The sequence below is a fragment of the Dermacentor silvarum genome, chromosome 7 (genome assembly GCF_013339745.2).
Source record: "Dermacentor silvarum isolate Dsil-2018 chromosome 7, BIME_Dsil_1.4, whole genome shotgun sequence".
Classification (NCBI taxonomy): Eukaryota; Metazoa; Arthropoda; class Arachnida; order Ixodida; family Ixodidae; genus Dermacentor; species Dermacentor silvarum.
The window spans coordinates 8,604,583-8,617,240 of record NC_051160.1 but is presented as its reverse complement, the minus strand read 5'-3'; the positions used below and the strand labels follow the sequence as shown (position 1 = coordinate 8,617,240).

The following is a 12,658-nucleotide window of genomic DNA, read 5'->3' as shown; positions in this document are numbered from 1 at the left end:
TAACAAGCATGATGTCACGGGCGCACAAGCAAACATGAACACATCTCACTGGATGACCGCGGAAACTCGCTGTCAAAACGCTGGATTGAGGAAGCGCGGCAGCAGCAGCGAGCGAATTGACTTGCGTGCTGCTACTCGCATCAACGCGAAAAGCCGCGAAAACACAGCGCGCGGAGGACTCTGTCCCCGTCGTAGCGGCCGGCCACTCGTACCGCCCAAAGTAGAACGCCCCCTCCCTCCCCTCCGCCCGGAGCCTTGCACGCAACGGAAGATGGCGCGCTTCCTCCCCGCTTTCCTCCCTCGCGTGTACGAGATTGAGCCGCGATCGCCGGCTCACCCTCGCACGCTTTTACTCGCACATACAGCATACGGCGCGCAGCGACGATTTTAACACCTGCGGACTTTATACGAAACCTCACGGCGACGGCAGAAATGAGCCTGAAGCGTCCATATAATAGCAATCACAATAAAAAAAAGATTTTCCATCAGAGAAGACATACAACTTAACGTGCATGAAATATTCTAAAACAATATTTCTCCTGGCGGAGGAATATCTATAGGTCTTAGATACCTGGAATAAAGTATTTTCTCTCTCTCCGTCCGGTATTCCGGTAACCGCAGGTGGACTGGGCCTTTTCACGGATGGGCGGAGGCGTAAACACGAGAGGAGGACCTAAGAGTGGCCTGCACGGTGCAGCCACCTGCAGGCGACTCAGGTTTGCGCCTCAGCCCATACGGCAAAACGCCCAGTCCACCAGCGTTTACCGGAATAATGATAAACTCCAATAGCGTAGTGATAATAGGGTAGTGATAAACTGCTGTGTATTCTCTTTGTTACTTTTTATAGAAACAAATTAGTACATTTCAACTATTACCAACAACATTTGTTCATCATAAAGTTAAAAAAAATTATCGACGACGCAACCTGGATAGCCAATTGGAGAGCTTGCCTGATGATGATTTATTGGCATCCCCTTTGAAACAGGGTGCACAAATATTCACCTGGCCTGCTTGATTTAATCAGGTATATATGGTACATGTTTTTCATTCTAGCATTTTTGTATACATCTCCATAACCTTTCTTTCTCAAAACTTCTCTACCTTGTATCACTACATACGCCTGTAACGGACCCGGTCGTATCAATTTCTTCTCCGCTTTTTTCTTCTTTTTTTTTCTTTTTTCACCAATACTCTAAACGTCTCTTCCTTATCTCGATCGAGTGCTGACCGCTTGACGCTTCCATCCACATTAAATCCAAGCGGATCTGGATGGTGTACGTTACCCACGGTCCCCACTGGGTGAATGCCTTCGCATTCCATTAGAATGTGCTGAATGGTCTCCGGATTTTTGCTGCAGCATGCCTCATCTTGTTGCAAATATCTGCGCCGGTATGTCCTTAGGCAACCAGCTCGAGCCTCAAGTAGCAAGGCACTGCATGCCCTTCTCATGTGTTTCTTCCCATTCTTGTAAATATCCTAACTGACGTCACGAGCGCCATCTACGTAGATTGTAACGGGGCGGCTGAAAACTCAGGGGAGCGCCGCCGCGGCGATCGGTAGCGATGCACATTTTTAAAACCTCGTAATAATGTACACGCTTTACGCGGAGCGCTTAAATGTGTCACTTAATCCGAAGGACGTATACCTTAACGACACGGTACGTTTGAACGAAATGGTCAAAATAGTTTGAGGGTCCCTTTGCATGACGTGGAGATCACGGCAAAGCTGGAACTGTAAGCTTCGACCGCCCAAAGCACTGAAAGTCGTCAGCTTGACCGTTCTCGAAAGCAGACGACGGTGCACGAGAGCGTATGAAACAAGAGTCGCGTTTGCTCTTCGAAATAGACGATGACAGCGTTGCGTGAAGCTGGAAAAGAAAACGCTACTGGCTCCCTGCCTGCACATATACCTGTAAATATACTTCGGCTCGCGCCACATAGTTTTCTACGAAGATTACCACGCTGGCGGCATGGGAATGAACATTGGGTAGCCACATGGATTTGGTCAAAACGGCTCACAGACTGATCACTCGCAACAGAATAGCGCGTTATAGATTTCCATGTTATGTGGGAAAGTTTACATCGGCCAGACGGAACGATGCGTTCATGACCGTCTTGGGGAGTGTGCTCAAAAGTAAAGAAGAGCATAAGCACGCACATTTGTCCACGGACGCATGCGGTTGCCACCCACGGCTTGTGGGCATCAGCAAAAACCTCGGTTGGCCTTGCAGGCATTGTTTATCATCAGTGAAGCTTCCATTAAGCCCGCACTCGTCTGAGTACGATTTTATGCAAGCCACCGTGTGACATGCGCGAACTTTGTGTCGCGGTTTCTTGTGGCGGTGCGCATGCGCACCATATAGCGCATATATGTATACCGGCGGCTGGCCCGTGAGAAGAAGTGGTTTACATAGTAGCGGCCGTCCTCGTCCGTTCTGTTGATTCTTTCATTACCTTGCGCTAAGCTGGAATACTGCGTCATAAATGCCACAGTTCGCAATGGTTATGCCGGTGCGCAATGTCCTATTGCTCTGATGCGTTCAGAAGTTTTCCCGGAGACTTAGAAAGACAAAGCGCAATAAATAAAGTCACAACAATGTCTCAAGTTACACAAGTGTAGACAAATATACTACCCATAATTCCCAAAGTACGCAGCGATCAAATTCCCCCTAGTAATTTTCCTATAGCAAACTGTGGTTCGCGCCACTCACACGCGGATGACAGAGGGTGTATGCTCGTCTGGCGCTCGTCCAGAGAATAATTATTTTACCAGGCGCGCGCGTATACACACACGCGACCAGGTAACGCTGGCGCATCCACTCGAGAGGGCGAAGAAACGAACCGGTCGTGCCACCGATCTCGCTGACGGACCCGTGAAAGCCGCGCGCGCGTGTTTCTCGCAGAAGTGTTGGCTCTTCGATGGCGCGCGCACACGCGCCGTTATACGGGGAAGGCTAACAACGCCCAGAGCAGTCTTCCCGTGCTTGTCCGGCAGCGTGCATACCGTACAAGACGCGTACAAAACAAGGCCCACTTCCAGCAATTCTGGCCCACTGCGCTGTTCGCCGTAACTGGACTAACCGAAAGATTTCCAGTCTGACTCCCAGGAAAGCTTGCACCCTCTCGTCCCCAATCTGTCTCGCGTGCCTTTCCTTCCAGATCACGAACAGCATTCTTGTGCCGATCAACGGAGTCAGACGACTGTTCGTGATACGCTGCGCGAACGGCTCCCTGTAGCGAAGTCGCGGTTATTACGAAGAACGTCCTTCCTTATCTCTCTTCGCTGTGCCCCGTCAACCTGGCCGCGAGCAAATACACCGGGCGGACTCACCAACGAGCTCGGTTTCTTATCGCGCTGCACCCGGCGTTATCTTTTACGAGCCGGATTAAAAGGTCGCAAACGGCGAGGAATAACTGTCTCGGCGGAACAGCGATATTCCAGAGTCGCCCCTGCGATAAAGAGCTTGCAGGGCCCCTGTATTAGCCCTGTAAAGATTCACTTCTTACACCCTCAGCTTGTGTTACAGGGCACATTTAGACGTGCTAGCATTACGGTATAGCGTGCGCATGTGTTCGTGATCAGGCACGACGAAAATCATTTAACTACCACGGCATGCAGCTTTCCCAAGACTATTGCGTGGCACAATCTTTATAATTATTTAGCCAAATATCGTTGCAGCAGGTCTTTCAATGCCAAGAGCAACGAAATTTCGCTCGGGCTAAACTGACTGAGTGCGGCACTGAAGCAAACACGACGACATGGCTTGATACGATTCTCTTGTTGGCAGCACATATGAGGCGGTTAGCAGCCATGACCCGCGACTTTGCAGCCGCAGGCATTGGCTTCCGTATAGAAAGTGGTGGCGTGTCGCAACCTCTGTGTATCATATAGAGTGGAAGTGACGTCCGCTTGGCGCCCACGTTTGCATTTCCTTAGGGGTCGGCATTTCGAGCAGTTACTTTTCTTCTCCGAGCTTGCAACTTGCCTCAGCTTACACGTCAGCGTGTCTTTATAAACTATAGCAGTGGCCTAATGTCTCAAGCTGAACATAATTAGGCTGTTAATGACGGCAATAGCTTCCGTACGTTGCTTAAGAACACGATGGAATAGGATGGGAATGAATGACAGTGCATGCCAGAGAGGTTTCAAAAGCCACTTGACTCTTATTCGCGAAGAATTATACGTCCAATATACACGACCAAAAAAAAAAAAAAATACGTTTCAACGTGTGATAAGTAGTGTGCCAAACACATATAGCCGCAATTATACGAGCGAAACCTTTTCACAGAATCCTGGAAGCACTCACAATTCTGTGCAGTGCACCGCGTATTCGTATCCAACAATTACGAGACAAGACAGCGTTGCATCATTTATTTCTAGCCACCGATTTTGCTGCCTCAGAGGCGACGTTTCTTCGCGTTCATCGTCGAGGCGGGCCACAGCAGCAGCGCGAACGATGGCGAGTCAGTCTGCACCTTTTGCCAATACACGCCATGCGCTATAGCTCAGGCGAAATGTGAAATGAAGCGCGCACGCCACGCCTCGAACAAACAAGGAGAGAACTGGAAAAAGAAGACAACCGCGCTCAAAAGAGCAACGCCGTTCCGCTCGAGTTGTTGCACCCGTGAACCAACTAACACATTGTCAAAAAGTACTCTAAAACTGTCTCATCATCGGCGGCATTCCGATTAAACGTTTTTGACCATTCTCGTCCCTCACCAGGCATATTACATGGTCGCGCTGCAGTTTACAGCAGACGCCCCTCTCTGCACGATTCTCGTTCCAAGCACAGGGGGCGTTTACACGAACCCACGGTGGAAGACTCCTTATTCTTACACCGTGCACGAACCCGAAGTCGGAACGCGCCTGCGCAGTTCGTGCGATAAAACGCCATACGTCTCGGCCTGGCAGAGCGTCGAATCGGGATGGGCCAGCTCGACCCGCTTACAGCGCAGGCGGGTATTGACCAGTGAGACGGCGGCGTTTTATGCGCCGGCAGCGGGGGAATGGTACAATCGGGATGTGCACACCCACTGCGACTATAAAAGCCACGAAATGAGAGATGTTTATTGAACAAGTTTGCTAAAGGGTCCCAACCGATTGGCATTAAGGAAAAACACTTCTATGGCAGCTGCTATCTTACACTGAGAAATCACACAAAACAAAAGCAGCTGAAATAAGTAAAAAAAAAGAAAGAAACCACAGCACTAGAGAAAAATTTTCACACAAAGGTTATACATATTTCTAACAATTTTTTTTCTTACGTCATCAAAAAATATCTGCAGAGGAAAAACCTTGCACTCGGCCGCGCAACACTTGAAACAGCGAAGCTAGGCGATCGTAAAGTCCCTATATATATATATATATATATATATATATATATAGTGCTTTCTTTAAAAGAGCAGAAAGTCTAGGGACTTTAGGCGATCGTAGCCCAGCATTTCCCGGAGGTGCGCGAACTTTTCATCTTATTACTCATGATGATGATAATTTATTTTATCGCGTCTCGGACTTACGGCCGTCACTGCGCGTTTCATAGCGCAGCTTGCAACACCGACACCGCGTTCCAGGAGACCCGCTCCGTGAATGCGTCTCTCCCTCGCTCTCATAGTGCGCAAAATCTCTTCACCTCGCAGAGCACGAGCGTACGAACGCGTCAGCTGTGGACGAAGACGACGACGCTCGAACGCAATCATATGGTTCGCATAAATGCATGCTCTGCAGGCGTGGCTGTATAGCCTAGTGGTTACGACGCTCGCTTTGGGACCGGGGGTACGCGAGTTCGAATTCCGCCTTGGCAAGGAAGTTTATTTTCTTTCTTGGTAGTTTTCTTGCGACGCACCACAAATTACGGCTGGCTTAAACGGCTTCGCTGTTAAGAAAAAAAGAAGTGGAGATGTGTGCAAGCATGCGCAGTGTCAATAAGTGAGTGCTTTTTAAGAAATGCATGCAATGTCCTTAGAGTGCTATCAAGCATATCCCAAACTGGGGTGCCCCTAAAGTGTAGTTTAGAGCGACCGCAATTAGTATTTACCTTGGGCAACAAAAAGCGAATTGCAGAGAGCAAGGAACAGCCATTTCATTCGCAGTGCATGCCTTCCCGCTACCCGATGAGGCTGTCCCCAGCAGTTGCGCGCTCCTTCGAGCCGTGTCGCGTACAACAGCGTCCGAGGAGTTCAACGCTACTACACAAGCCTTGTCGCTGCTTCGCCCCATTTTTACGCGGCACAACCACGAGAAAGTGTTATTTCAAAACTTTTTTTTAAGCTCGCGGTATAATAGCTTTATTATTAGAAGAGAAAACTGAACTTTCTTTTTATTTTGGCGCCGAACATTACCCTAGCTTGAAATGTCACGGATTTCCCAGTATTGTCATCGCCACAGTAATCACACGCCAGGCGCATTTCTGCCGTCGTGTTCCGCCATAACACGGTCAGCGAGCGAAAGCGTGCGAAGGTGAGCCACCCCCCACCCAGCCAGCTAGTTCCGTGCTCCTCGCAGTGCAACCTCGCCTCGCTCGCCCCCCCCCCCCCCCCCCCTCCCCTCCCCTCGAAGAGACAGGACGTGTCGAGCGAGCTCCAGAACAACACTTTGCGACGTGGTGTGAGCGCGGTTTAAAAAAGTCACGCATCCGGCACTTGAAAGAGGTGCGACCCTAACGCATTTACCGCGCTAACTTTGGCTCTTTTCGAATACAATGCCCTTCGACGAGTGGAAATTAATTAGCTAGCCCGAGCCATGAAAATTGCTGCTGCACGAGAGCCGTGTCTCGGGGTCCGAGCGCGGCTTTCCCTCGGCACAGCGCTTTCTCTCTTTTGAAGCGACGAGCAATGCGGGATACATTTCCGGCGGTGCTTCTCAACAAAGAGCGCGCGTGCCAGTACGAGCAATATACGAGGGAGTTGCGCGCAGTCCTCTCCAGAAACCACTTTGCGTATCTGATGCAATTCCTTCACTGTATACTATTTCGTGCGCTTCACTAACTTAGTTTAAAAAATTACATCTATACGCTCTCCGTTATACGGGGTGATGATCACTTCTATAGTTTTCCAGATTTTTAAAACTCACCTGTAGCAGATAGCATAATTCCATTTTTTGAGCTGGAACATTCCAAGAGGCGGCCATTACTTGCACGAGGAATCGAAACACATCATCAACTAATTGACAGAAATTATACTAATTACCGATTACTTTACTGGCCATATTGCAACTTATGAATTGCAGCCTGTGAGTTTGCAAGGCATATCCACTAGGGACAAATTTCGAGGAGGGTTTCGAGATATGCACCATCAAACTCGCGGCAAAAATGCACTGTTCCACAGAATTTTTTTTCTTTACATAACACTATTTTATGCATTGAAGCACAAAGGTAACTGGAACGATACACGTATTTCGTCGCACACTTTGGTCTCGAAACTGGTGACATTCATCCCAGCCTAAGTAGATACGCCTTGCAATATATTCAAGTAATTTGTTCGAGCCTCTTGCAGGAATGGAATCTGCCAGAGGCGACCTTGAGCGCGTAGCTGCGACGGTTGTTCGCCCCCGTTGTGGGAGACGGCCGCCTGCGAGCCTTTCGTGATTCAGAGCGAGCAAGTTTGCAAGGAAGCTTCTCTGTACATCGAAGCTATCTTCCAAAGTTCCCGTACGACTGCTCGGTCCAGCCAGTGCTGCGCGAAAGAGGGCGAAGGAAATGACGCCTAATTAAAGAGGGTCCAGCACGGTCAGAGCTACACGTGCGGATCTGGTCTTACTACGCCAAGTGGCGCCGACGTCTTGCTGGGGCCATGGAGGAAAAATGTTGACAGTCGCTTTACAGCATACGCTAAAAAAGGATCAAGGCGAAAGCGCTCACGAGACGTTCATTAAATTACTTGTCATTCGAATGCGCTACTTCCTATCACTTCCCACCAAAGGTCGCGGGATCAACGGTGCCATAACGGCGGATTTTTCGACCCATGAACTAGGAGAGGGCGCGTACCTCGGCAAGCCAACTTGCTCTGACGCCGCCGCTCTCCGGGACCTCGTACGCGGTACCCTCATGGTTGCCGGATCACTCGAGATTGTTTGGGCACAGGCACGTAGGAACGGGTGGTTTTCCGCTACCGGACGCGTCGTTCTTCGCATCAAATGTGTTGCCTCGAGGCGTAGAGAAAGACTGGGGTTTTCCTGGCAATTTTTGTCCCGCTGTCTTGCACATATATCGGAAGAGACGAGATGTTTTGGGGGATACTTTTGTGTCGCGTTTTCGCTTAGTAAAAGGTTCTGCTGTGCGCCTTTCTTTGTGAGAGAAATAGCCTGCACTCGAAACGCCGTCGCCTCTCCTTTGTAAGATTGTGTGGTGCGACGTCGTTACGCTCCTGTTGTGCTCCTGCCGGTCTGTTCCTCAATGGCTGGCGGTTTACGGGACCAGGAAAACCATACATGGACACCAGAAAACTATAGGCACGGCAAAAACGGAATTGCTTTTCTATATAAGCAAGCGTTTTATTTGTTATGAAACAAATACTGAACGAAACAATATTAAGTGGTACTTGTTTTTTGATACGTATACTTTCCAGTTGCTTACACTCGCGGACTACATGCAGATACGCAGGCAAACATTGCGCGCTTCGGCTCCGTGCCCGTGGCTGCACAATCGAAAAGTCTCCGTCGAATCGTGGTTGTCGATAAGCGAGAAGAATAACCACAGCATATGGACAGTTAATTGTTACGCTTAATGCGAGCGTAGAAACAATAAGGTAAAGAACTGGATGTGCTTGTGCATGTGTACTGGTGTTTGTGAGTTTGTACGTGTGCTTGCGAGTTGGTCTTTTTGTGCTTGTGCGTGCTTTTGCGTGTCTACGTGTGTTTGCGAGTTGCTGCTATTCTGCAACATCAATACACTACGTCATGTTTCGTGCAAGCGAATTGTTTGCGCGTGCGTGTCTCATGTCCCCTCTCTCGCAGCAGCGATGTACCGTGCGAGCTCAGCTTCCAAAACGAGCGTTGCTCACGGAACAAGGCACTCGTGAAGGACGCGTTCCTCTCACTACACGTTCCACAACTTTGTTCCATCCACCTGTAAGCCTCCCGGTAAGTTCACTGTGCTGGCGACGGCGTGTGCCACAAATACAACAGACAAGCGTCTGTGGCATTCACGCCTTCTTGTTCTGCTCAGATGTCAATAAGAGAAAGGTTCCTCCCGGTGAAGGCGAGTGGGCGAGCGCTAAAGTGAAACAGTCGTTCGAAACGAGGCACTTGAACCGTACTAGTCTCAAGCAGGCCTTTCACGGAGAACGGAGCCGCCATTTTGGCTAAAGGGACACTGTCGAGGTAAATATTACGTCCCGCTAGTTCGATATATATTTCTGTAATAACGAATTTGCCATTCGTAACCAGAACATAACTTTTGTAAGCGAGAAAATTACGAAAGTGGAATATCGCGGTGGCACCACCTGTTTTGGATTACGGTACCTCTCTCGTGACGCCAGCGCTGGCCCATTTACAGAGGGCGGCGCATAGAGGGAGGTAACGTCCGTTTTGGCGCGGGCGGTTTAAATTGAGAAGCAACAGCGGAACCTCCGGCGGCGGCAATCTACAACGCAGGGAACTGATACATTGGCACACGCAGAAAACGATGCTCGCATAAAAATATTCCATCGATCTAGGATATACATTCCTTTAGTGGCCCTTTAACAAGTTGCTCGGCATTAATAGAATGTCGCAGCAGGAACACGGCTTTTCGCGTACACTACACGCGCATTTCCCGTGACGCGTCGACGCGCAAGGGAGTGTGCGGCGCTAGACAGGAAGTGATTACAAACAGCACGTCTCACACGACGCGCGTAACAGGTCCCGAGAGGGGGAAAAAGACTGTTGCAAAAAGCAGCCGTCATTGTGAAAAGCAGCAGCGAACACAGAAGAAACGGCCGCCCGTGTTCAAACTGCGCTGCTGCTCACGATGCGGCACGGGGCCCAACACCGTCATTCACTTCGTGTGACGTCGCTCAACGGCAAACCAATCACGACGGCCCAGGTGGTGCCGCGAAGGCTTCCCACTTGAGCGAACAAGTGTCGCGCGGTATGTACGGATGACGCGTACACGTTTTGCCAACTCTCCACCGCATTTAGCGTCATTAGCGCGGCGGGTCATGACGCCCAAAGACGCGTCAAGTTAGACTGGTGATTTCACTCTATACGAAAGCACCTTTAGCGGACTGTTGGAGGATGGTTGAATCACCTTGCAACTTCTTAGCAAACCAGACAAGTAACAATGAATGTTGCATTAAACGATCCGAACCATGAAAAGCTGCCGAGCTTGAGCAAGAACAAAGCATCGGTATACTCGGAACATACGCTGCCAGTCGTCTTCGAAACACGCACCAACCAGCCCAGCTCAGTGCACTCCTGCAGTAAGGCAAGCAAGCGTCCAATAAGGACAACAGCCGTGTTAATCGAAAACTCGAAGCAATTAATCTCGAACCTTCCTCCACCTTGAGGGATTTCGCAGAACTGACTTGCCATGTTCTACTCTGTTTATTACATCGTATGTCACACGGGCAAAGTCCGTTGACGCAAACGGCTTTCCTTGCGCTGGAGGACCCCTTACCGAAACAGTTTCTTCCGAAAGGCGAAGCATCGATTGCGATAGCAGAGACAAACGGGGGTCTATCCAAATTTATTGCGACTGCACAAAATTTTTCCAACCTTGTACGGGCACGTCCGTGGTGTCGCGAATCGCCACCGACCCTCTACCACGTCTCATGGGGATGTAGTAAAAGGCCAGAGAAATTAAATTCCTTACAGGACTAGAAAGCTCTCCGGAGCAATGGGAGGCACTCCTCGCTAGCTCAGACCCGGAAGTGCAACTGGGCCACGTCCGGCTGGCGGCAGAAGCCAGTGGAGCCCTGGACTTGGGGCCCCACCCATCTAGCTCCTAAATCCCTTCCCTTTTACCTCAATAAATGTTAGTCTCTATACGAAGTAAGGTTAGTAGTTTTGTCTACCGTATAAATTGCAGTAAGTACTCGCTTACTCAACTAAATTAACAAGCGTGGCGTCACGAGCGCACAGGCAAGCATAAACGCGTCTCACTCGACGGCCGCGGACACACACTGTCGGAACGCTGGCGTGACGAAGCGAGCGGCAGCAGCGAACACTTCGTGCTGCTTCTAGCTTCAACGCGTCTCAGAAGCTCGAGATTACGCGAACACTCGAGGTGCGCGCACGAAGCTGCAAGCTATCTCGGCTCACGCAGCCGCTCACTTCCAAGACAGGGCGCGCCTCTCTTGTGCGCGTGAGAACACGGCGCGCCTCTTGACTCACGCGAGCGAGGTCAAGTCACCGTCCTTCTCGGCTCACCCTCGCACCTACAGCATACGGCGCGCGCGGTAGCCATGTTATCGCACTTTATGCGGAGCCTCACGGCGACGCCGACGGCAGACATTCGCCTGGAGAGCCCATGTAATCGCAATAAAACAAAGAATATAACCTGTACTCCCGCGGCGCCACCAATGCAGGAGCGTCTGCCGGACGACGGGGTCAGCACTCGCGCGTACACACCGCAGCAGTACAGTACTCACGTGGTCGTGGTCACCGTCGGGGTTGCAGCTGCGCCGGCGTCCTTCCTCCGCCCTGGACCGCCGCTCGGCGCACAGCTGCAGCTCGGTGGCGTGGCAGCGGTCCTCGAGTTCGGCGTTGGCCGACCGAAGGCGCTCGACCTGCAACCGGGAGAAGATGCACTCGCTCACCCACAGACCTATCTTAACGCAGGGAGGCAAGTTCGCGACGCTCCTCCCCATCACCTAGCTGTCCACGCCGCCCTCGATCGACGACGACGAAGCTTCAGCCACAGCGCACTGTTATTGTCCACGCTCCTGCCGCCCTGCCTGCAACGGCGGAACTGGCTGCGATATCCACGGCACGGGACGCCGTCCTCATGCCTCCTTTCGCAACCTTCACTCGTCCCACTGTTTACGCAGACCGGCTGGACTCGCGCAGTGGTGCCATTCCCTCGATACAGCGGGCGATGCGAATCGCCGACGAGGCTGGTCACACTGTCCGCCTCGCATGGATACCAGGTCACGCTGGGGACGCAGGCAACCGAATGGAGCTTATTTCCTGCCCCTCAGAGACTCGGCCACAAGTGCCTGACCACCCGATCGACCAGGACGCGCAGTCCCGGCAGAGGCAGCTCGAAGGGCCTCGCTCCGGAATATTCTCCCGGAGAATCCTACGCCTCTGCCAGGATTGCTGAAGCCACACGCCTGCGAGGCATCGTAACTGAGACGGCAGTGGGCCTCTTCGATTATCCGTTCCTGACAGTACCGGACTGCCCGAGACGGTGCTTTCAGCCAATGAGCGTTGCGTATGCAGTCTTTCGGACAGTCCGGGACTGTCAGAGACGGATAATCGAAGATGCCCAGTGGCACCAGCCGGCCCCGCGCCCCTCCAGACCTGGCAATCGGCCACTTGCCGCTCCTGTCCAGGGAACCAGCTGCTGGATCTCTCGGACCGCTCGGTGAGAGCCGGAGAGGAGCGATGGCCTATGCTCTCAGAGGCCTGCCTTCACACTCGTCGCCCCGATCAGAGACGGCGACTCATATTCCACTCATTACTTGGATTTCTACAAGACTCAGAAATGGTCGATGATATCTGAACTGACCACCTCATTTTC

The 12,658-nt window shown here is 51.2% G+C and overlaps 1 protein-coding gene across 2 annotated transcripts in view; it reads right to left on the bottom strand.

Annotated features, from left to right (window-relative positions):
* LOC119457505 (thyroid receptor-interacting protein 11) overlaps nucleotides 1-12,658 on the bottom strand; it is a 124,884-nt gene that overhangs the window by 47,514 nt on the left and 64,712 nt on the right. Inside the window, exon 3 of one of the 2 annotated variants that reach the window (XM_049670127.1) lies at nucleotides 11,565-11,702. The exons of the other annotated variant lie outside the window; for it this stretch is intronic. Coding sequence (XP_049526084.1) covers nucleotides 11,565-11,702 — 138 coding nt within the window. The remainder of the gene's footprint in view (nucleotides 1-11,564; nucleotides 11,703-12,658) is intronic. 2 annotated transcript variants of the gene reach the window in all.